At 39.8% G+C, this 25,692-nt stretch overlaps 1 protein-coding gene across 3 annotated transcripts in view; it reads right to left on the bottom strand.

Annotated features, from left to right (window-relative positions):
* Positions 1 to 168: 168 nt before the first annotated feature.
* Positions 169 to 25,692, bottom strand: part of epha8 (eph receptor A8) — a 101,147-nt gene continuing 75,623 nt past the window's right edge. For 2 of the 3 annotated variants that reach the window (XM_077204043.1, XM_077204045.1), the window contains 14 exons: positions 24,718 to 24,873; positions 23,538 to 24,002; positions 21,830 to 21,954; positions 20,886 to 21,048; positions 20,017 to 20,134; positions 18,345 to 18,412; positions 18,036 to 18,161; positions 17,104 to 17,289; positions 16,120 to 16,181; positions 15,777 to 15,986; positions 6,845 to 6,994; positions 4,852 to 5,042; positions 4,153 to 4,308; positions 169 to 1,684 (listed from right to left, as the gene is read on the bottom strand). In XM_077204043.1, the coding sequence (XP_077060158.1) occupies positions 1,570 to 1,684; positions 4,153 to 4,308; positions 4,852 to 5,042; positions 6,845 to 6,994; positions 15,777 to 15,986; positions 16,120 to 16,181; positions 17,104 to 17,289; positions 18,036 to 18,161; positions 18,345 to 18,412; positions 20,017 to 20,134; positions 20,886 to 21,048; positions 21,830 to 21,954; positions 23,538 to 24,002; positions 24,718 to 24,873 (2,291 nt within the window). In that variant the 3' untranslated portion in view covers positions 169 to 1,569. The remainder of the gene's footprint in view (positions 1,685 to 4,152; positions 4,309 to 4,851; positions 5,043 to 6,844; positions 6,995 to 15,776; positions 15,987 to 16,119; positions 16,182 to 17,103; positions 17,290 to 18,035; positions 18,162 to 18,344; positions 18,413 to 20,016; positions 20,135 to 20,885; positions 21,049 to 21,829; positions 21,955 to 23,537; positions 24,003 to 24,717; positions 24,874 to 25,692) is intronic. The other variant, XM_077204044.1, reaches the window with a different exon arrangement.

The raw sequence follows: 25,692 nt of genomic DNA, 5'->3' as shown, positions 1-25,692 counted from the left end.
TAGATAGATAGATAGATAGATAGATAGATAGATAGATAGATAGATAGATAGATAGATAGATAGATAGATACTCTATTTGGTTAAATGTCTTGACACATGATGTGGCAGTGTTGTTTTTATTTGTACTCCAAGATGTGTATGGACATTACTCATTTCAAAGAATCAGAATGAGACCGAGCAGAAAAAAACTTTATTTTATTAATATTTACATATATGTTTCATGGATAAGTAACTCCATTAATCTTTGTCTTACAAACAAATGCACAATAAGAGAATTTAATATTTAAAACTGAATAATTATAATTTAATAAATAAAAGAATGAATATACAGATAAAACCCTGTTTTCAAAAATTAAATGAGGTCCATTGTTTTTGTAAAGTCAACATGAAATGGCTTTCAAAACCCATTTTACTTCTGTGAAAAGGATGTCCAACAAGGGGATTTAATGTATAGCGGGACCTGATAGGAACAAGACATGGCTGGAGAGGAACGTCTTTTCAGCTGGGGAAAGAGGCAGCCAATATTTTGATGAAAACTACAGAACATATTCTTCCCTTTGGAATAACATGCACAGATTAATCATTCATAATAAGACCAGGAACATCTAGTTAAGTAAACAGGGTCAGTTATGATTTCATGTTGACTTTAAATTAGTCAGTCCCACCATTACAAGATCCACACAATTATGTGCGATTCCCCTTTTTGCTCATTATTGTATCTGTTAGTTTCAGTCAAATGAATGATGTAAAACAGCCCAAACTCTGAAAAATACTCGATTTTCCCAGGGTAAGAATAAATATTTTCAAATTGGCCTGAACTCTGAATCCACTTGTATGAGAAAGATAGAGATTCCATGTCAGACACATTTCAAGCGGAATGTAAGTTAAAAGTATTTCTGTTTTCCGCAGACCAACATTTACACATATTTATTCCTCCCATTTCCAGAGGGATCAGGCGCTGTTCTGCACGCAATAAATAACAGCAGGTTGAGTTTCAGAGTGTTTAATCAAACACATGAAACACATAATTGCCTTTTTCCCTTTCTACGACCACAGAGACTAATTCAGCATTTGTCCGTATTCTTGTGCGCTCCACAGCTTTTGTCAGGAGCCCGAGCGTTTCCTCCTGAGGGTCTCGGTGTGTAGCTTAACTCTTATTCTCCAGTGACGTCGCACTGTTTATGTCACGTTTCAGCACTTGAGGCACTCGTAGTTTCATCCATGCCGTTGTGGTGCAGTGGTGGGTGTGGCAAAACTATGCATATTCATTTCCACCTTTTTAATTATTAGGTCCACTTTTCACATATTCATGACTCTATTATTCATAAAATATTCATCTATGTACAACAATATTTAAATTATGTGTCTTTTAAGGCAGTCCAAACATTTACAAAAGGAAGTAAAAGAGATAATTGCAGAATGTCCCGCTGAAGAAGAAAAACTCCGTCCTTTTCCCAGTAGTGGTCCACGTCAGGTTTCACTAAGGAAGGGACAGTCTTTTGAAGTTCATACACAAGACCCAAACACATATCAGATCAATATGTACTTGCATTCTGATGAGGTCTGTGATTATATGTGCACTGACGGCACGCTCTGGTTCAGTACTTGGGCTCTCATCACCTGGACGCTGGTCATGATCTTCTTCTGATGGCCCATTAATGTGACTCCCAACCGCTGCATGTCACTGGAAAAAGAAATGTGATCAAAGGACAATTCTGACCAAAAATGAACCTAGGGCTAAATAACACATGGGTACCGAGTCGGCCGTTCTCTGGGATGCGTTTTCATGCTAATCGAATGTACCCAGTTTTAACGTTAGTTTTAGTTTAACCACAGATTAGCTAATAACGCTATAGTGTATGGGGCATCGAATAAGTAAAAATAAAAATCGCTAGTGAATACCACTAACAAGGCTCAAAATAGCCCCACACTAACACGGTAGCATAACGAGGGTCTCTACCTGCAAACAGGGCGTTTGTGGTTCGACTGGTCGAGACTGTTTTCCAAAGATGGCTCCTGCTTGTATACGCGAAGTGTACTGTCTTTATAAAGTATCTTCTTATTAAACGGTCTGTACACTTACAAAGTTCTCAGTGCTTCGGTTTGCAGGTAGAGACCCTCATTATGCTACCGTGTTCGTGTGGGGCAATTTTGAGCCTTTTTAGTGGTATTAACTAGCGATTTTTATTTTTATTTATTCTATGCCCCATACACTAGCGTTATAAGCTAATCTGTGGTGAAACTAAAACTAATGTTAAAACTGTACCCATCTGTTATTTACCCCAAGGTTCATTTTTGGTCAGAATTGTCCTTTAATTAAAGATTATGAGTAGTGCTCAGCAGTTATGATCAATTGTTTCCCTCATAATTAAGATGATTTTTTTATTTATATAATGTATAATGTATGTAAACATCCAAAAAAGGCTTTAAAACTCGCATTAAAACTCATCCCTTATTTATGTGATCTCTAATGTGACACATTATGTGACTAACTTAATGCCTGCTATTGCCTACAATGCTGCTCAACTGCTACACAAACATTTATACAGAAATCTTTCTATTGCTGTAATTGATCCTTTTCAAGATTAGTGAATCATGGCAATTGTAACCATAAACATGATTAATCAGACAACCAATTGTGCAGCTCTAATTATGGGCTTATTGTGTTTAAAGTTTCATTAAAAACATCTGAAACAAACAAATGACTTGCAACCAGCACGTTTGCAGTTGGTTGGGGATTTTTTTTTCTTTTTTTCTTCACACATAAACCTTGAAGACATTATGGCTGATTTCATGATCATATCTAATAAAAGTTACTCTAATAATATGATTTCCAGAAAGGTAATTGCCAATTTTTGGGACTTGGAATTTGATCCAAAATGTAACAACAGGAAGAGCACTGACTGACCCATTGAGTAGTAAATGGAAATATGGAGAGAAATATTGACAAAATAGCCATAAATGACAACAGAACTGCTTTCAATATATTCCAATTGAGTAGTAATTGGAAATATGGAGAAAAATTTTGACAAAATAGCCATTAAAGACAAAATAACTGCTTTCAATGAATTCCCATTGAGTAGTAAATGGAAATATGGAGAGAAATATGTACAAAATGCATAATTACATATGTACAAAATAGCCATAAAAGACAACATAATTGCTTTCAATGAATTCCCATTGAGTAGTAAATGGAAATAAGAAGAGAAATATGTACAAAATGCATATTTACATATGTACAAAATAGCCATAAAAGACAACGTAATTGCTTTCAATGAATTACTAATCATTGTTATTTTAGTATTATTTTTATACTAGTAATTTCGCTATGTTCTTTTGGTATTTTGATCTTCTTTTTTGTACTATTTCTACTAAGCTTTAATTTATTTTTATTTGTTTTAGTAATTTTAGTACGTCAACTTATACATACATTATTTCAGTTAGTTGCCAAGGCAATATTTGTGATTTAATTTTTAAGTTAAAGTTTATGTTTTTCATCTATTATTTATATTTAATCAAATTTTTAGCTTTATCTCAATTCATGAAACATGTATTTCAGTTTGCTTTGTTCCTCCCATAAAGGCGTCAGAAGACTTGGAATACAGTACAAAAGTCGGCGGAAGAAACAAAGTCATATGGGTTTGGTATATTTGCATTTTTGGGTGATCTAAACTTTCAAACATCTGAAGCAAATCAATTGAAAAGCAGAGGTTTGAGAATGTGTCTCAAGTAAACCCATGAAATCCACTAAAATCCTGAAATCCACGATAAAGCTGGTTTCCACCAAGCTGGTTCACAGGTTTTTTTTTAAATCAGGGATTGATTTGCTTCACTGTCTACAAATCCACTAAAACTGGACAGATAGAAATAGCATTTACAGACCAATTGTATAGTCAACAGACACACAGTCTTGAAACACCACAAAACTGCATCTAATGGTCATTGATCATCTCAATTGAGGAGATGACGATCAATCAAAGGCTTCAAGCATTAGGACACCTCCAATCTGTCCTCCATCAACCTCAGCGCTAAGATTCACGAAGCCAGCTGGAACCCTGCGATGGTGAGATGATGCATCTAAAAGGCTTCATTTCTGCATTAGCAATCTCAAGCACTCCATCGTGTTACGGAGCGAGAACTCAATCAACTCACTGTTGTTTCATGCTCATCACATGTCCTAGAGTCAGATACCCTCCTGCGGCAAAGTGGTTCTTATAACGGCCCATCTTAATGGTGTCCAACCACTCGTCCACTGATCTGCAGCTGCTGAAATCAGGAATGCTTCTGTTCATCAAAGGACTGTTTAGTCTGAAATGAGAGCAAGGGGAATGAGGAGGCACATACGTGATGTACCTTTGAAATGCGGCGAGCAGAAAATCAATATGAGTTAAAATGATAGAGAAGGTAGGAAAGAGGGTGGGGGGAGGGGCTGGGGGGGTTGGCGGCTGTAGATCTGGCTGGTTTGGGTAGATTAATACAGGGATGAAATCCCTATTTCTTCCCATCAACGCTCCCTGCGCATCTGGATATGCACCGGCAACTTGACAGGACTTGCGCTCCGAGCTGTGCAATTTATACAAGTCCAATTGTGAAAGCAGAAGCGTTCTTTTTTGGTTCACGGCAGATCAATGTCAATATAGCACAGAGGTCTTTTATTTAACAGCGAACACATCTATTTGAGATGAGCTTATTGGAAAACGTACACTTAAAGCCGGCCAGTCGTATTCCCAGCCACTCAGATGAAACTTTCTCGTCAACTTTGCGAGACTTTTAATGCAGATCATATCTGACATCGACAAAGTGCATTTCTCAGGTAAATCCCCCCCGAAGATAGCAATTGCCGGTGCTCACCTGCACAATGTGTCCATTGACTTGAGGTTCTCGGGGTTCCGGATCAGCTTGTCCAGGACCGTGACGATCTGGCAGAATCTGGGTCTTTCGTTGCGGTCTTTCTGCCAGCAGTCCAGCATTAGGGTGTGGAGGGCCCCGGGGCAGCCCATGGGGGCCGGGAGTCGGTAACCCTCCTCTACGGACTTGATCACCTGCAGAAAAACAATCAAACTCAATTCATACATGGGACATGGCACTGTATGGAATTCCCTCTGTCAGAAATCATTCTGATATGCTGGTTTGGTGGTCAAGAAATATTTATTATTATAATTAATGCTGAAAACAGTTGTGCTGCTTTATGTTTGTGTGTGTTGGGGTGTATTTCAGGGTTTTCAGGGTTTTCAAAAAAGTTTAAAAGAACTTAATGATCTGCAGTAAACCAAACAAACTGAATATGTCAGAATGATTTGTCTAATTGATAAATGATTTGGCTGCTGTTTTGTTATGTTCGGAATGAAATATTAAACTATCATTGCATACTGCAATACTTTTTTCATATACAACAAAAAATACTACAAAAAATAGTGTAAAAATAGTACACTAAACTACCTACTTTTGAAAATAGTATGAGCAACATTTTTCATTGTGAAATGAGAAATAATTAACAAGCAGCTGTACGCTACATTGTCACATTATCTCAATATGCACATTCAATATATATATATATATATATATATATATATATATATATATATATATATATATATATATATATATATATATATATATATTAATCCAATTTTATGTAAAAAAAAATAAAGTCTTAACTCTTGGGAATCTGATAAAATAATGAGTCAAAAAGAAGTAAACTACAGCTGATGTTACTTCTGAATCATGCATCACACTGGAACCATGCTTTTAATTATCATTATTTTAATTTTATTTTACTAGTATTTAAAATTTTAGTTGAAATACCAAAAAAATTAAAAATTCTACAAATCCAAGATAAATGTACTTCTGCATAGGATATAACAAAATGCTTATTAGGAAAATGATTTTTTGCAGTGTTTGCTATACTATTCTGAACACAGCCAATATGAATTATAGGTTACGGCGAGTCCCAATTTGAGTACTTGCACTATTTATACTACAAAACGTCATAGAATAGCATGTGTAATGTGTTCAAACTGAAAATTCCAAATAGAAAAAGTGAACTTTAAATTCCCGGATGATGCACTTAATTATCCAAAATTAATTATGACACTTAATTATGCACTAAACTGTCGCAGCTTTAATTACGTAGCGGAGGGGGAGGGGCTGTCAGCTCCCAATGATGAATTATAAAATAATCTTATGAAATACTTACACTACACGGTTGAGTACATAGTGCATAAGTACATAGTGTATAATTGACCCTTCGCAAAGACCCGCCCCCCTTAGTTACTGTTGCTATGTCCGACAAGCTACGCCGCTCTCACGCACACACCATGTTCTCACGCAGTGAAAAATGCATCGCGGATCAGAGAGGAGACTGACAATACGCTGACGGACAGGGCAGACCAGGTTACTTTTCGGTTACTTTTGATATTAAACATATTAAACAAAGACTCACCTTTCAAATTTGCTCATTTAAAAAAAGAAATTTAAACAATAAATACCGTTTTGTGGCTCTTTAATGTGTCGTGACAGATCGCTGCAGAGCCTCAGTTAAAGCTGCTCGTGAACCGATCATCTCTTCCTTCTAGTTCATTTATAGCATCAAATAAACATGAATGAACATAAGAAGGAATTTTGTTTTAACCGCGGAAAGGCGTCAGTATATTCAGTTTTTCAAGTTCAAATCCTCCCATGTTAATCTACTAACTCTCCTGACTGCTTTGTCGGACAAAATGGCGGATGGCGAAGTATGATTGGTCAGATCACCTGTCAATCAAGCTCCCTGCGAAGGGTCAATTGCATAGTGTATAAGTGCATATTGTATAGTGCGTCATTTGGGACACAACTTTAGACCTACATCTCTGTTGGTCAAATTCCAATATGGCCGTTCTCCATATGACATCACTTCCCACATCACCACTGCATAACTCCATACGTCACTGGAGGAGGAGAACTTCCGGTAGGCAATGGCCTCCGGTGCCGTCCAACGGATTGGGATCTTTCCTCCCTAAAATTCCATATAGACATAGATGGACAAAGATTAGGGAGAAACAACACTAAACATTCAAACGATATGAAACAAACACATCAAAGAACAAAAATTTTTGTTTTACTCCAAAGTATGGAGACGGAAAGATTTTCAGTGCTTTTGAAAGAAGTCTCTTATGCTCCATCAAATTTGCATTTATTTGATTAAAAATACAGTTAAAACAGCAATATTGTGAAATATTATTACAATTTATTTTATATTTATATTCTATTTTAATAGATTTTCAGTGTCACATGATCCTTCAGAAATCATTCTGATATGCTGATTTGTTGCTCAAGAAATATTTCTGATTATTATCCATGTTTTGCGGAATAAAACTATGAAATTTATATAAATTATTACACTCGTGGTATAGGCTACATCATGTTACAGGTAACTAACACTTACACTCGTGGTATAGGCTACATCATGTTACAGGTAAGTGACACTTACACTCGTGGTATAGGCTACATCATGTTACAGGTAAGTGACACTTACACTCGTGGTATAGGCTACATCATGTTACAGGTAACTAACACTTACACTCGTGGTATAGGCTGCATCATGTTACAGGTACGTGACACTTACACTCGTGGTATAGGCTGCATCATGTTACAGGTAAGTGACACTTACACTTGTGGTATAGGCTGCATCATGTTACAGGTACGTGACACTTACACTCGTGGTATAGGCTGCATCATGTTACAGGTAAGTGACACTTACACTCGTGGTATAGGCTACATCATGTTACAGGTAACTAACACTTACACTCGTGGTATAGGCTGCATCATGTTACAGGTAAGTGACACTTACACTCGTGGTATAGGCTGCATCATGTTACAGGTAACTAACACTTACACTCGTGGTATAGGCTGCATCATGTTACAGGTAAGTGACACTTACACTCGTGGTATAGGCTACATCATGTTACAGGTACGTGACACTTACACTCGTGGTATAGGCTGCATCATGTTACAGGTAACTAACACTTACACTCGTGGTATAGGCTACATCATGTTACAGGTAAGTGACACTTACACTCGTGGTAAAGGCTGCATCATGTTACATGTAACTAACACTTACACTCGTGGTATAGGCTGCATCATGTTACAGGTAACGTCTCAGGTTACGTATGTAACCCTGGTTCCCTGAGAGGGAACGAGACGCTGCGTTGAGACGTGGTGGGAACGCTCTGCGTGATTGCGTCATGAAGCACGTGTATAATCAGTCCAATGGAAGAGCGAGACGTCATAGGCGGTGACGTCATAGACCAGGAAGCTATAAAGCACACCAGAAAACAGACCGTGACAGCTTCTGAAAAAGCCTGAAGCAAGTCGATCAGGGCATGCAGGAAGTATGGCAGGAGAACGCAGCGTCTCGTTCCCTCTCAGGGAACCAGGGTTACATACGTAACCTGAGACGTTCCCTTTCAAGGGAACTCGAGCTGCATTGAGACGCGGTGGGAACCCCATACCCACTACGCCATAAGACAAATGCCCGTTCTGTGTGAAGTCCTTGCGCACACTAGAAGCAAGCAACCTAGCCCCAGGAGTGGAGAGGTGTAGGTCATAAAATCTGACAAATGTATGAGGTGAGGACCAGCCTGCCGCATTACAAATATCCTGAAGGGAAATACCCGAAATTAAAGCCTAGAGGCAGCCATACTCCTTGTAGAATGGGCCTGAACAGCCACAGGTGAACGCTGTGCGGCCGCTTCATAAGCAAGTGAGATAGCCTCAACTACCCAATTGCTCATTATCTGTTTAGATGCAGGGCAACCTATCTTAGGTTACCCGAAGCAGACAAATAATTGTTCTGATAAACGCCGCTGAGCAGCTCTGTGGACCTAAGCATCCAAAGCCCGGAAAGGGCATAACAGATTTAAGATTTTCCTGATCTGGGGTATTAGAGGTGGAGGACAGAAGGCCTGGAGCACAAATGACCCGCACATTTAGTAGGGACCTAGAAATACAACCCGATCTGGGGTGAAGAAATACTACCACCAACCAGGTGCAAATCCAAGTACGTGCAGGCCTCAGCCTCATGTATCACGGAGAAGACAAAATTAAGGATCTCTCCTCAGAGATAGCCCAGCAAAGAAACATTCATTACAGAAATCAAGTACTGTACCAACAGGGCAGAAACGAGATTCAGAAGGCGTTCTCTGCACCAGGCAGAGAACAGCATATTAGTCTTCTCGTGGAGGGAGCTCTAGACTGGAGTATGGTCTCCACGACCTCGGTCGAGAAACCTGAATCTATGAGCTGGGCCCCCTCAGAGGCCGAGCCCACAGTATCCACAACTCCAGAGCTCCCAGGAGCAAAGATATCGGGAAAAGCATATAGGTGTAGCGGCAACCACACCTATTACATTACATCCAGTCCAAGCGGAGCTGGATGCGTGAGGGAGAACCACAAGGGCAATGCATTGTACAAGCGATGCGAAAGGTCGACTTGTAGTTTGACCGAAGTTCTCCCTAAGAAGCTCCACCACCTCGGGGTGAAGTCTCCATTCCCCGGGCCACAGCCCCTGCCTCAACAGGATATCTGCTCTGATATACGAGACCATCAGTGTGTTGTCCGGACCCTTCGCCGACCAACCACTCATGATTGCCCCCGACTTGTGAGGGAAACATCCGTCGATAGCATTATGCGTCGACAAGAAGCCCCCAACACTGGGCCTGGGCGAGGAACCAAGGTTCTTCCACATGACCGAGGCACGAAGGCATAGCCGCGTGACCTTGATCATGCGAAAACGGATTTCCCCTCGGAGAAAACCCCTTGGTCCCGAGCCAACACTGCAGGGGTCTCATGTACAGAAGGCCAAAAGTATCTACGTTGGACGCAACTGCCATGAGCCCCAGCCAAAGCCTTTCACCGAGCGGCCACTCATGACCGCCCCCCATCCTGTGAGGGAAGCATCCGTCGATAGCGTGACGTGTCAACAAGAAGCACCCAGCACTGGGCCCTGGGCGAGGAACCAAGGTTTCTTCCACATGTCCGAGGCACGAAGGCATAGCCGCGTGACCTTGATCATGCGAAAACGGATTTCCCCTCGGAGAAAACCCCTTGGTCCCGAGCCACCACTGCAGGGGTCTCATGTACAGAAGGCCAAAAGTAACTACGTTAGACGCAACTACCATGAGCCCCAACAGTCTCAGAGACTGTTTGCAGTGAGTTACTGACCTAGTTTTACATTCTTTACGGCTGTGAGAATCGCAGAAATACGTGCAGGAGACAGACGTGCTTGCATTGTTGTCGAATCCCATAATACACCTAGAAAGTGGTCCTCTGAGCTGGGAGGAGTACACTCTTTTTGGTGTTGAGCCGCAACCCCAGCGTCCTTATGTGGGACAGAACGACATCTCGATGTTGAACTGCCAAAAGCTCGGACTGAGCTAAAATCAACCAATCGTCGATATAATTTAATACGCGAATGCCCTGGAATCTCAGAGGAGCCAGAGCTGCATCCACGCATATTGTAAAAAGTGTGGGGTGATAACCTAGGCCGAATGGAAGAACCTGATACTGGTATGCTTCGCCCCTGAAAGCAAACCTCAGGAACCTCCTGTGATGAGGATGGATAGATAAGTAAGCGTCCTTTAAGTCTATTGTGACAAACCAGTCCTCGGACTGAATCTGTGACACAATCATATTTAGCGTAAGCATACTTTGAACTTAAGATTCTGAAACCTGCTGTTTAATTGACGCAGGTCTAGAGTAGGACGCAACCCCTCATCCTCTTTCGGAACAATGAAGTAATGGCAGTAAAACCCTGACTGTCTGCCGGGAGGAGGAACCCCTTCTACAGTTCCTTTTGCAGAAGTGTCAGTACTTCCTGCTCCATAACCAAAGCCTGCTCGGGGTCCACCACAGTGGGGAGGACCCCTAGAAATCTGGGCGGACAAGAACCGAATTCTGAACCCTTTTTTATAGTGTGCAGGACCCACCGAGAAATATGTGGCAGTAGTTTCCACGCTGCCAGAAATTCTACTAGGGGAACCAGTCTCTCAAGACTGGCCTCTGGATTTGGTTGAACAGTCACTACGGTGCCCTGAAGCGGCGAACCGGCAGGGAACAACCAAACTGACCGTTCTGCGACCCTCCTCGGAGGATCGTATGGGGACGCTGACACCTCGGTGCCCTGAACGGCGAACCGGCAGGGAACAACCGAACTGGCAGCGCTGCGACCCTCCTCAGAGAGTCGCACCCCAGAGGGCGTCGAGGAGAAACGATTTCTCAAAACCGTCCCTGCCCCGGAGGAGCCCTCAGAAGCTTTATTAGAGATGACGACAGTCCTCAGATCATGCTTTCCTTTAAATAACTTAATTCCAACGACCCTCCTCGGAGGATCATTGGAAAAAGCAGGCACCTCGGCACCCTGAAACGGCGAACCGGCAGGGAAACCGAACTGACTGCTCTACGACCCCCCTCGGAGGATCGTTTGGGGACACTGACACCTTGGTGTCCTGAACGGCGAACCGGCAGGAAAACCGAACTGGCAGCGCTGCGACCCTCCTCAGAGAGTCGCACCCCAGAGGGCGTCGAGGAGAAACAATTTTCTCAAAACCATCCCTACCCCGGAGGGGACAACCCTTTAGAAGCCTGATAGCCTCGGCGTCAGGGCTTCCTATTGTCCAAGCTTTTTTAGAGATAAAATAGTCCTCAGATCTTGCATATCTCTAACTGGCTAGACTGCTACTGCCACCCAAGTCCCCTTCGATTGTGGAGGAGCCCAAATGGCGATGCTCGTTCTTGCACTCTGTGCTGCGAGGAGCTTAGTAGACTGAGACTGCTCCGCCCAGCAGTCTCAGGAACATTAGATTGGTGAGGAAGAAACCTCTGGAACGCCGCTGAACGGTTTATTCTTAGTTTTTTGAAAGCGGAGCGTCCAGAAGAACAGATATAATTTTATCTTATTTTTCTTTATTTTTAAATCAGAAAAACGTATATATATATATATAAATATATCACTCCGTGGCCACCAGCAGGAAAACAACCGAACTGGCCCTGCTGCGACCCTCCTCAGAGAGTCGCCACCCAGAGGACGCAGAGGAGAAACGATTTCTCGAAACCGTCCCTCCCCAGTATAGTTTATCTGTTTTTGCACGACGCAATTCTCGAATAGCGTCAGTGCAGTTTTTTTACAACCTCACATTCATCCATGTCTTTATAATTTACCCACCAGCGTTGCCTAATAAAAAAATTTATTTAGATGGCTGGTGGGTAACGTCGGGGTTAAAAATGATGACGCCGACTCGGGAGAGAGAAAGCTAGCAAGCGTCTCTTTAACCCGAGGCACTGTCATACCATGATACTTAATACCCTTAGCATTACTATAGTTAGACGTTGGGCATTAAACACATAAAATAGAAACCGACTTATTCCACGATCTCGACACCTCAGTGTGGTGTGGAGATAGAGAAAAAACGGCAGTCCCCGACGAGGAGGCTGAGATACAGAGTTTTTCTGTTTTTAGATTTATTTCATCTAATAAACTCTTTTTATTTTCACTCTCATAATGTTCAGCTGGCCAGAAAATATTTAACTAGCAACAGCACTAGATAAACCTCCTTTTAAAGCTCCTCTTTATTCAACAGAGTTATGAGCTGACTTATTTATTCATTTATTGAAAACTCAAACATCTGCCCTTTCTTAATATCTTTATTTATTTTGTTCTCTTTTTCTAAACAAAACACTAACGATACCAATTCCTCGGAACTGGAAATCGCCAGCACTGGATCTGCCAGGTGAAAGCTGAGATAGGGCGGGGCCCGTCCCAACCCCCGCTGTCAGATCCGTTTGCGAACCCCAAAATGCGAGTCGCCGCCGTGCATCGGCAACAGCGGGACCCGCGCGGGGAGCACGAACCGAACCGTCCTCCTCGAAGAACGCCCGGCGGGAGCGGAGCGTCCTCACGGACAGCTTCTCGCAATGCTCACAGTCAGCCCCCTCGAGAACTGACTGTGGCATGCTCCACTCCCAAATAGTAACAAAAAGCTGATGTGTGTGTCCCCACCCGTGATATAACGTGGGCAGGGAACAACACAAAAGCTGCTTGCTCTCTTTTGCTATAATATATATATATATATATTGCAACTTGACAGACAACAATAAATATGACAAGGACAGAATACACAGATCGCTTGCTGAAGGCAACAGAAGCTGTCGCGGTCTGTTTTCTGGTGTGCTTTATAGCTTCCTGGTCTATGACGTCACCGCCTATGACGTCTCGCTCTTCCATTGGACTGATTATACACGTGCTTCATGACGCAATCACGCAGAGCGTTCCCACCGCGTCTCAACGCAGCTCGAGTTCCCTTGAAAGGGAACTAACACTTACACTCGTGGTATAGGCTGCATCATGTTACAGGTAAGTGACACTTACACTCGTGGTATGGGCTACATCATGTTACAGGTAACTAACACTTACACTCGTGGTATAGGCTACATCATGTTACAGGTAAGTGACACTTACACTCGTGGTATAGGCTACATCATGTTACAGGTAAGTGACACTTACACTCGTGGTATAGGCTGCATCATGTTACAGGTAAGTGACACTTATGGCTCGTTTCCACTGAGCAGTACGGTACGGTACAGTACGGTTCGGGTCGGGTCGGGTCAGTAAACCATGATCCGGCTAGCGTTTCCACCGCCAACAGTACCCTACTTGATAGGCGTGGTGTTTGCAGGAAAGAAGCGATCAACGTCATTTTCGCGCGAAGAAGAAAGCGACAAAGTAAACACTAATGGATGGCATACAGCAGATCTTGTCCTTGCTTCTCGGCATGTTTGTCACAACAAGACAAGCGCCGACATTAGGCATTTCTCAATAACAAGTACGCAAAGTTCTCAGCAGAATGACTCCAGAGGACGCGAGTCCGGTAATTCTCCAAATGGAACAGCGCGTTCTTGAAAGCGTCACTCAGCTCGCTCTGCATGTACATTTTAGGCAACAATAAAACGAAATATATTATAAAACACCACTCTGTCCCTTTTCGTTTTCATTTAAATACATTTTAAACATTATAGGCACACAAATGTGGTTCAGGCAATGTATAGACCTGATTATATTATTTACTGCATGTTTAACGTTAGCCTATTTATAACAAAACGAAATATAAAACACAACCCTGCATCTTTTCGTTTAAATTGTAAAAATATTAAACATATTCCTGGCAATATTTGCATTTGTACAAATGTTGCAATAAACAACATTACAGTGATAATCTTGTAATAAAAAAAAAAATGACAAAACTCAACCCAGTTAAATTTCAGTTTTAGCAATAATAGCCATTATAAAAGTATAAGTAAAAGGTAACGTTACAAGAAGCTATACAATAAGAGATAAAGCAAAAAATTCAGTCAAATATACAAATTCAGCGCTGGTCTAACATTAACGTTACAACGGAAAAGTTAAATAGCCTAAATATATGAAACTTCACTTAACCCTCAGCCAAAACGATTGGCCAGGGAACGAATTATCGATTCACGAGACCAAAGATCACCCGTTAAATTTACACAAGACGAATTACCACTACAGAGTCAGCGGCAAACGTCAGAACGACTAGCCGAGGAAAGGCTGTTCCAGGCGGGGAACATGAGCGCCGAGCGCCCGGTGATCGCCTGGAATGGATCAAATTATCATAAAACATTATAAATAAACCACAGATTTGAGCTTTAAACAACTACATTCTCGTCTGAAAAACTCTTAAAACTACATTTCGTGAAAGAATAACCATACTATTATATTCCAACTGTATATTAAAAAAATGGCGCTGCTTTTGTTGTCATTCCCCTTGTAGCTCGCGCAAGTGACGATACTCTGTCAACCAATCAGCGTTCTGCAGTGAGTCTAGCTCCTCCCTTTAGTACCGTTCCACTGTGCTAGGTACCCCAACGGAAGGGTACCCAAAAAGTGGTACGGTACGGTTCGGCTTTTTGGTACCATTCACAACTTTTGACAGTGGAAACGCAAATAATTGCGTACCGTACCGAACTGTACCGTACCGTACCGCTCAGTGGAAACGAGCCATTACACTCGTGGTATAGGCTACATCATGTTACAGGTAAGTGACACTTACACTCGTGGTATAGGCTACATCATGTTACAGGTAAGTGACACTTACACTCGTGGTATAGGCTACATCATGTTACAGGTAAGTGACACTTACACTCGTGGTATAGGCTGCATCATGTTACAGGTAACTAACACTTACACTCGTGGTATAGGCTACATCATGTTACAGGTAAGTGACACTTACACTCGTGGTATAGGCTACATCATGTTACAGGTAAGTGACACTTACCGTCGTGGTATAGGCTACATCATGTTACAGGTAAGTGACACTTACACTCGTGGTATAGGCTGCATCATGTTACAGGTAACTAACACTTACACTCGTGGTATAGGCTACATCATGTTACAGGTAAGTGACACTTACACTCGTGGTATAGGCTACATCATGTTACAGGTAAGTGACACTTACCGTCGTGGTATAGGCTACATCATGTTACAGGTAAGTGACACTTACCCTCGTGGTATAGGCTACATCATGTTACAGGTAACTAACACTTACACTTGTGGTATAGGCTGCATCATGTTACAGGTAAGTGACACTTACACTCGTGGTATAGGCTACATCATGTTACAGGTAAGTGACACTTACACTCGTGGTATAGGCTACATCATGTTACAGGTAACTAACACTTACACTTGTGGTATAGGCTGCATCATGTTACAGGTAAGTGACACTTACACTCGTGGTATAGGCTGCATCAGGGTCGTCCTCCAGTACGCGTGAAAGACCGAAGTCTGAAATCTTGCACACCAGATTACTGTTGACCAGAACGTTCCTGGCAGCCAAGTCCCGGTGGACGTACCCCAGATCAGCCAAGTAAGTCATGCCAGCTGCTATGCCACGCAGGATGCCCACCAGCTGAATAATGGTGAACTGACCGTCATGTCTCTGTTTCGAGGGAAGAAAAACAAGGCGAGGGAGAGAAATCTGTGAAGTTTAACTTCGGTTCACGGGGAGGTTCAGCGAGGCGAAGCAAAACTACAGTGAAATAACAAGAACAAACAGGAACATGTTTACACACCCTCAGAAAAGAGTCCAAGGAGCCGTTCTCCATGTACTCCGTGATGATCATTACCGGTTTGCCTTGGCAGAGAATGCAAAACAAGGAGAAAAACAGGGGAAAGAACGAGAAAAAATGTCAAGAGATTGGAGTGATGATGCAAAGTCTGGGTAAAGAAGAACAGAACAGGTTTTCTTCACTTTTTACTCACATGGGTGAATTATTAACTTACACCGATATACATTCATCTGATCATTATTGCAATATGTACTGTGATCATTACCTTAATGTGAAGGCAGAGGGGTCTTATATCAACCTCAAGGGGCTTATTTTGCAATAATGCCAGTCACTTCTTACTGCATATTACAAGACTCTCAAAATAAATAAATACACCCTTATAATTTGAGTTTGTGAGACAAAATTAATTATAACAAATAAATGTATAACTTAAAAATTCATATAAAAATTATAAATTATAATGAAATTATAAAAGAATATAATACTTTTATAAATTAAAATGATAAGTAACAATTTAATTTAGATTTTTTTATATACATATGTATGATCATCTGAAAAAAACAGATTAGTAGAAATATATTTTAAATATAATATATTTTTAAAAAAATTACATTTATATTTATTTTACAATAAATTTAACGAATATAATAAAAAAATAATATATATTTATATATATATTATTTTATTTTATGCTAAATAAATTTAAAATGTATTATATTCAAATGAAACACACACACACACACACACACATATATATATATATATAAAATACAATAAAAACATTATAATTTAGTTAATATAAAAAACCTTTTAATATAACAATTATATGATTAATTAAAATTGTATTCAATTATAGAGTGTATATGGGATATAGGGGAAACATTTTGCTACATAAATGCTTTGGAATGATTTTGAACACAAAATAACGTATTTAAAAAATGTTCCATTCACAAGTGTATGACACTGATGGACATTTAAAGCTCTTACTGCGGGTAACAACCCCCTCCAGGTGGATGACGTTAGGGTGATCGAACTGTGCCATGATGCTGGCCTCGCCGAGGAAATCCCTCCTCTGTTTCTCAGTGTACCCGGCTTTAAGAGTCTTCAGAGCCACTGAGATATCACGTTTCCCGGGCAGCTTCATCCGCCCATAACACACTTCCCCAAACTCTCCTGATGTGGGCCAGAAAAAAAGGATTATACAGTGGACTGTGTCCACAATGATATTCACAATGGTATTCACATGACATCTGAATGTTTTGTCATTAATAGGCTACTACAATTATGTGTACATGATTTATGCTATGAATTTATGCCATTTTGATCAAGTATTGTGCATACATGAGGCAAAGTTTAATCGCAATATTGCCCAAATCTCTTTATAACTGCATTATCAGGGTGCATGTAAACATAATCGATGACCGCTCGCAGTCGCAACACTTTTGTGATTGAGACGTGATTGAATCTTTTAGCAATTGAAGAGTCAAAGTAGAACCTCAACATAATATAGACACTGTGATGAAAAGCTTAACCGAGCAAGAACAGCAGGAACACACCATATTAAGCTAAATTAAGTGAACATGATAGATTCGGACAGGATAAATATTGTTGGTGTTACAGGGCTTGAATTTCGGTTTAGGATTACTCATTCTGCACACACATAAAGCTGCCTCTCAGTACAAAATTATCAAACTAAAATATATACTGTACACACACACATATATATATATATATATATATATATATATATATATATATATATATGTATGTATATATTAAACTTTTTTTTCATCTTGATTTGTATGATATCATCTTTTTTGATGATATTCTTTATTTCATGTCAATATTTTTCCAGCCAGTTCTCATGTGGTCTCCCGATGCCCAGGTGTATTTCACACAATCGCAGAGGACAGCTATACCTGAACCGATGATTTTCTCTATTTTGATCCTGGAAGCTTCAATTTCTCTGGCAAACTCATGGACAGCTTGGCAGGGGTCCTCATATGTGTGGGGATCAATATAAAATCTGGCTTCTGGAAATGATACTAGAATAAACAGAATTAGCATTTGGTCACATATTGCAGAATGAAAGCAATTTTCAGTCACAGAAACAATCTCTGAAGGGCCCAGGCAGCAGCTACAGCAAGATATTGGACCAAAAAAGCAATAGTTTCCTGCCTAAAATTCATTAAAAGAGAAATCATCAGGGGAAAGAGTGCGTTTCATACCATGGCCATTTTGGTAGTGCATTTTCTCCTCGTCTGAGTCTTGGAAAGCTTTGCTGTATCCACAACGACTGTAACACAATCCAGAAGGAGAACCAGAAATAGGTTTATTTATTTTTAAAGGGTCTTGTGATGTACATCCCACATGTTAATAATATTCAAACATAAAACTTAAAGAATGTAAAACTTAATTAACTTGGTACTTAATTACCAAAGAACTTCAAGACATTTTTGCTTCACATGGGAATAACAAACGTACTTTGACTTAATCCACCGCATTATATTTATCAAACAAACTGAAAAAGTGTCCGTTCATTAAAGCGATAATACATTTTCATCAAATTCATTATTCATCTCAAACTTGTGGAAATCGCTGGCATCAAAAGGCAATAGAGTTTTAGGCAGTGTTTTTCAAATTCATTTTCTCCATAGGGATTCAAGTAGTTCAAGTCATGATCCAAATCAACCAGCTCTGAGATTAATTAAACTGAACATTTGATTCGAAGCAAAAACTATTTGAAAAGCCCGCCAAAAATTCAAGAACGCAATCAAATCAGAAACAGCTGTAGAACACAAAATAATCGATTATGTGATTGCAAGTATAATAAAATATATATACATTTGACCTTTATAGCAGAATATTCAAACATATGCAAACACTACATAATTCACAAAGCTTCATAGGAATTTCATGATATTTTGCAGCACATTTGTACCTAATTGTATTATCGAATCAATTTCTGTATGGAGAAAATTAATGATTAATAATTTATATTTCTAGAACTCCACTGTTGCGCTATATATGACAACGATATTCGCAGTGTTATTAGTCAAATAAAATCAAATTTCCATTGTACAGGCCCGTTCACACCAAGGATGATAACTACGTATAAGGATAACAATAAGGATATTATTCTAAAAATCATTCTTAATATAGAAAAATAGCAGAGTCCACACCACAACTGATGGGCTCAACTAATATTTTTGGAATCACTTTCAGATTGAGTTTTTCCTGCTGATGAACCATAAAAACACTTACGTCCAATCAGAATCCTGCTTAAAGAGCTTGAGCATTTAAAGTGGCAGATGACAAAACTACAGAGCGCTTAGAATAAACGGAGCAATATCATCCACCGGTGTGGACACTAATATAGTTTTCATTATAGATATCTTCTTAGTTCTTGGTGTGAACAGGCCTTAAACTATGTTTTTCAGGGTGTAAATGTACCTAAATATATCCAGCCCGGTGAAACTCTTTCAGAGATAATTACAGCATGAGTCATTGAGGTGTTTGAGTGGGATTATTTCAGGATGGGAAGCTGGCATGAATATTCTCTTGATAAATGAGAATTCTTCTTCATTAACTCTCAAATCATTCTAAACATGTATGACTTATGAAGACGTACAATAGCAAAATCAAAGATATTTCATGGAAAAACCCTATTGTTGGTGTGTTCACTAGAGCAAGACGTCTGATGTGTTTATGAATCATTCTTTTGAGTCTAATTTTTTCTATGAATCATTTGCTCCAGTTCACAAAACTCAAAAATTCAGTTCATTCAGTCAATGATTCAGTCACAGACAGACAGAAGAAAGTCATACAGGTTTGGAATGAACTAATGAACTATCCCTTTAACATATGTTACAGAGAATAGCAGGGAAAATGAATGCAGACAATTCAAAGTACTCCTCTTGCCGTTTTCTACAGATGACAACGGCCAGAAATGTCACCAGTCCCGTTACTGAAGCCAAGCAGATCCAGATAATCGCCATGTTGGTATTTCGCAGCGGAGCTGGTGAAGAAACACAGAAACCAAATATCAATTCTAAGTCTAACGCATCATTAAACACAGTGAATCATCACCAGGGGACGTTCGACCAGAAATGGCATGTTTGTGTACAATCCAAACAATACGCTTCACAAGATACAGCAGTGTAAGGTGCATCATGAATATATAAACTGAAGATATAATACATACATTTGTATTTATATTGTTGGTGCCTGTGAAGAACATGATCATTCAATGACAAATCATTGGAGATATTCTGGACACTGATTTGAGAAATTTAGAAAATTTACCAACCATTCATTTTTAACATTTTAAGATTAATGAGAGACACAAAGATGTTCTCTAAAATGTTCCTAACACAATCCAAACACAAATTGTGACTTCATATTAAAACTCACTTTTCCTAATTTGTTACTTAAGTAGGCCCTACATTAATATATATATATTTAATATTTAAATTAATTACTAACATATAAAACATATTAAACTAAAATAATAACTAAAAGAAGAACAAATAAGCATTACATTGTTCTTTTAAAAATAGCTTATTTTGTTCATTGACAGATATTAACAAAAATATTTATATTTATATTATAAAATGAATTAACATCAAAGTCTTCTTTCCATATTTCACCTGCTATGAGAACAACAGACTCTGGTCCAGTCCAGTTGCTTGGGAAAATAATGGCCCGTTTCTCCTCAACAAACCGCATAATTTGACTATCGTTCATGTCTGTAACACTGTAACACTCACTTGCTTTCCCGGTCTGTATCTCCACTGACTGGCTGAATCGCCCACAGCCAGCCGAGGTTCTGGCCCGAATCTGGAAGATGTAGCTTGTGCCGGGCTTCAGACCTGACACTTTAGCGCTGGTGTTCTGTGACTTTATTGTAGCATAACTTGTCTGTTCGCTGTCCTGTGGAAAAATCCCAGTCAGACAATGAGACGTTACATTCAAATAAATAGTCTACTTAAGGTCATTTATATAATTACAATCCATAAAGACAATAGTGGACAATTCACATCAGGACCCAACAAAATCTTGTTTTGAGACCCAGGCTGGAATTAAATTGAAGTGCTCACTAATCTGTTAGCATTCCCCGCTTCACCCCGCTGCGTCCGTGAATTCTGTCCCCATCGAAGCATTTTGCTTTGTTAAAACGTCTTTGATGCTCCCATGTCCCCTGAGGAGACCGTCGACACCGTATATCCATCAAAAACCACTGCATGGTCTTTTGTTAAGACCCACTCCCCAGGAGTCAACACACGGGCAGCGGATTGGCAAACAGGGATTGCACGTAAATCATATTTACATAGTGGCATTGTTGACTAGGCACTGTATACTAATTCTCTGTCACAGCTGATTTCTCTTTTGCGCCATTAGGCAGCAAAGCTCCCGGCTCATGCGACAATTAACTTCCCTCCAGTGTTTGGCAGCGCTTGCTGTGTTTGCCTTCAATGTCACTTTAACTAATCCCGCAGAATCAGTCTGAGAGCGCTATTGGTTGGTAATTTCCTTTCAATTAGCCTGAGCTGCCAATAAACCGAGTGGTTAAATTGAGATATTTGACTCCAGGCTAGTCTATAAAATGTGACCCGCCATCAAGCCATTTATATAGTTGACAAGATCTGCTCAGTTAATGAATAAATATCACTCCTTTAGGACTTTGGTGTATTCACTCTGATGAAGAAATTACCTTTTCATAATATTTGATGTCATATTCTAATATAACTCCATTGGGCTGAGCTGGTTCGTGCCAGAACAGAATCACACTGTTCTGACTGGCATTTTCTTGCCGGACGGCCATCACTTGAGACGGAGCTGTGAAAACAAGGACATGATGGTCCCTATAGTAAGACTGCATATTAATTCTACAAAAATCATTTTATAGATATAACAACCAATAAAATTTTAAGTATACGCACTGCTGGAAAATCCAGATAGTACCAGCTTTAGATGGTTTCTAGCTGTTCATTTATGTCTAAGCTGGTTTAAGCGATTGATCAGCAAGTCAACTAGCTTATTGGGCTGGAAGACCACCATAACTAAGCTATTCAAAACTGCTAAGGAGATTGATCAGCTAGACTAGCTAGCTGATGAAACATGGATCAACCTGGTTACGGCTAATAGACCACATTGTCTAAACCAGGGGTGCACCTGATTCAGTTAATCAAGTCCTTCAGGGTTATATGAAAACTACAGGTTTGAGTTTTGGAGCAGAGCTGGAATTAAACTCTTCTGGGCTGTGTTCTTCCAGGAAACGAGTTTTGCACCCCTGGTTTATACAGTGTGGTCTACTAGCCGTAACCAGGTTGATCCCTGTTCCATCAGCAAGCTAGTCTAGCTAACCAACTAGCTAAGTTTTGAACCCATGGTCTAAACTGTTTGAAGGAGGCCATTTACAGTCACTATAGCTATTTCAAACTATTGTAGTTGTTTGAACAGCTAGACTACTAACTGGTGGGACAAAGTTCACCCTGGTTAGGGCTGGAAGACCACCTTGACTAAGCAGTTAAAAATGTAACATTTAGAGTCATTAGCTGGTTCAAACTAGACTAGCTATCTGATGGAGCAGAGGTCAACTTAATTTGGGCTGACAGACCCCCTTGACCAAGCCTTTTCAAAACTGGTCATTTACTGTATGGACATTAGTTGGCTTAAACAAATGTAGGTGCTTGATCAGTTAAATTAGCTGGTTTGGTCAAGATCAACATGGTTAGGGCTGGTAGATCACCTTGACTAAGTCTATTCAACCCGGTCATTCATGGTTATTAGCTAGTTCAAGCTAATTGAGATTGTTGCTTAGTTAAATTACTATCTGGCTTGGCTGTGATCAACATGGTTAGGGTTAGGACTGATAGATGATATTGTCTAAACTGTTTTACAACTAGTCAGTTATGGTAATTAGCTGGTTGAAACTAGTTTAGGTGGTTGATCAGTTGGTGGGGCCACTTTTGCTAAGGTTGACCATGTTTCAAAACACATCATGGATTGGTCAACTAGCTATAACCCCTTAGGCTAGTAAGACCTGGATTTTAAGAATAATAGTAACACTTTACAATAAGGTTCATAAGTTAACTACCTTAGTTACCATGAACTAAGAATGAACAATACTTCTTCAGCATTTATTAATCTTAGTTAATATTCATTTTAACATTTACTAATACGTTATTAAAATCAAAGGTTGTATTTGTTAACATTAGTTAATGCACTGTGAACTAACATGAGCAAACAATATTTGTATTAACTAACATTAACAAAGATTAATACATTCTGTAACAAATGTATTCCTCATTGTTAGTTCATGTTAGTTTATACATTAACTAATGAACCTTATTGTAAAGTGTTACCTGAATAATTAATGCAATAATTACAAACATTAATGACCCAACAGTGTCTCCTACCTGCCTGGTTTGTGGTGATATTGACCATCACAGACTGTGGCAGTTCGTTGCTCAGGTGTGTGACTCCATTTAGCGCGACAATACGGAAGGTGTAGTTAGCATGAGCGGCGAGATTCAGCACCGTCACCCATGGTTCTGTGAGTCCCGTCTGCTGTGGGATAAAGCGCACCGTGGCCGCTCCTGTCCGGGCCACCACGACCCCATTTAAGAGCCCTCCTCCCCCAACCGTCCCACCAACAGCTCCATTGGTGTCTGCAACACCCCCATTGACGTTCCCCACCCCATTACTTCCACCCGCACCCACACGACAGTCCTCACACTGCGTCCCTTCTTTGTCACACCTCTGGCAAAGGACATCATAGATGACATCACTGCGGCCCCCCGCGTCCAGGGGTGAACCCCACTCCAGGTTGACCGAGGTGCCGTTCACAGATGAGATGATGTTTACTGGAGCAGACGGAGGTCCTGCGGGGAGGGGGAAGTTAGACACTTCTTAATTATAGGTTAATTAGTGAGGTTCAGGGAATTGGTGGTTATCAGGCTAGCCGATCAAAAGAGAATGATTGAATTTGCACTTCAGTAACCACACGACCCTGGTTCAACAAGTAATCTTGTCTTACGATTTTTACACTCATTAAAAGTTTAGAACAAGTTACATTTTTGTTCTTAAAAAGTATTTGGAGACTTAGGGCATAACTTAAAAACATACTAATAATTAAATTAGATCATTTGTTTTTAAAGAAAGACAGCACAAACACACTTTTCAAGCAAAACATGACAGAAATATTTAGTTTTAGATTTAAAATAAAATAAAATAAATTAATGATATAATTTTTTATTTTGACTTATTTTATTTATATTTTATTTCATCAAGCTTGCTAATCAAGCTGATCAAATTATTTATATATTAAAAAAAATTATACAATGCAAATATGTATAAAATAAAAGGAAATGAGGGGAACAGACATCATACATCCACTAAAAATCACTAAAACCCCAGCTTCAAGACACACACTTCAAAATTTATGAAGTTAGTGAAGAGAAAAGATCCTGCAGTATTTGACGAAATTACACATAATTTGATCATTTTAATGTGTTTGCAAATACTTTTCTTGGCCATTGTATCTAAAAAATGAATTCAAATTTCTTGGTTTGACGATATGTAAACATGAAGACTTACTTGTACAGGGAGAAGCCGGTGGATCCGTAGAGGAACGATAGAAGTTGGCATCACACGGGCAGGATAGAGCCGCTCGTGTCTCGGAGTGGCTGTGGAGAGGACATTTCCCACATTGCTGATCTCCCGCCACTGGCTTGTAGAAACCCACCTCACATGCTAACAGAAAATACAAAACATAATCCACAAAGTGCTTCTTTGCCGCTTAGATGTACATAAAACAGTTTAAAAGTCACGAGTCAAAATTAACTATTTAGTTTCTTAATACATGTTCATTGTCTTATTTGTGCACTATTCATTAGTACATTTTCCAACAACACATTCCCTGTGGATAAAATAAAATCTTACATGCTTTATCATTGAATATCCTGTTTTACTCAGAAACACATGAGTAAAAAGGGTTGCTAATGCCATTTTTGTTGACTTTGAATATTATTCGAACAAGTTGTGAACAAGAAGTGTGAAACTGTCACTCTCAAGTGTAGCGGTTCAGAGTTTGCAAAAATAATGTTCAAGTAAGGACAACAAGTACATGGGTGAGGAATCTGAGCTTTAGGGGGGAAAAAAGAATTGAGAATTAACATAGAGTGATAGCAAGATCTTTATCTCCACTGACAGAAACCCCAGGGAGTCCAAAAAGTATTCCTTCTTGCAGTATTTATCCTTGTCTGTTTTCTCTTTTGGTTTGATCCGATTAATCCTTCCCTCCCTTGATGTTTTTTTGAAAAGCTTCTGAGTTGAAAAGCAGGTCACGATAAACATACGCTCATCGAGTACGGTGACGTCTATGCTTTGAAGTTTTTGACAGACTACCCCTGGCAACACAATCAGAAGCGTGCATTCAACATACACACCGACAGATATCAGTTAATCATGATGAACTTTGGTGACCTTTTCTGTTTGGGCACACATCTCACTTTTAAGACTCTTTCTACTTAGTAAGTCTCTTTTTAAAGCTGATAAGAGTAAAAAAATGAA

Source organism: Siphateles boraxobius, unplaced genomic scaffold (assembly GCF_051911475.1).
Source record: "Siphateles boraxobius isolate OS27281-9 unplaced genomic scaffold, OSU_SipBor_1 5, whole genome shotgun sequence".
Lineage (NCBI taxonomy): Eukaryota > Metazoa > Chordata > Actinopteri > Cypriniformes > Leuciscidae > Siphateles > Siphateles boraxobius.
This window is presented reverse-complemented; position numbering and strand designations above follow the sequence as displayed.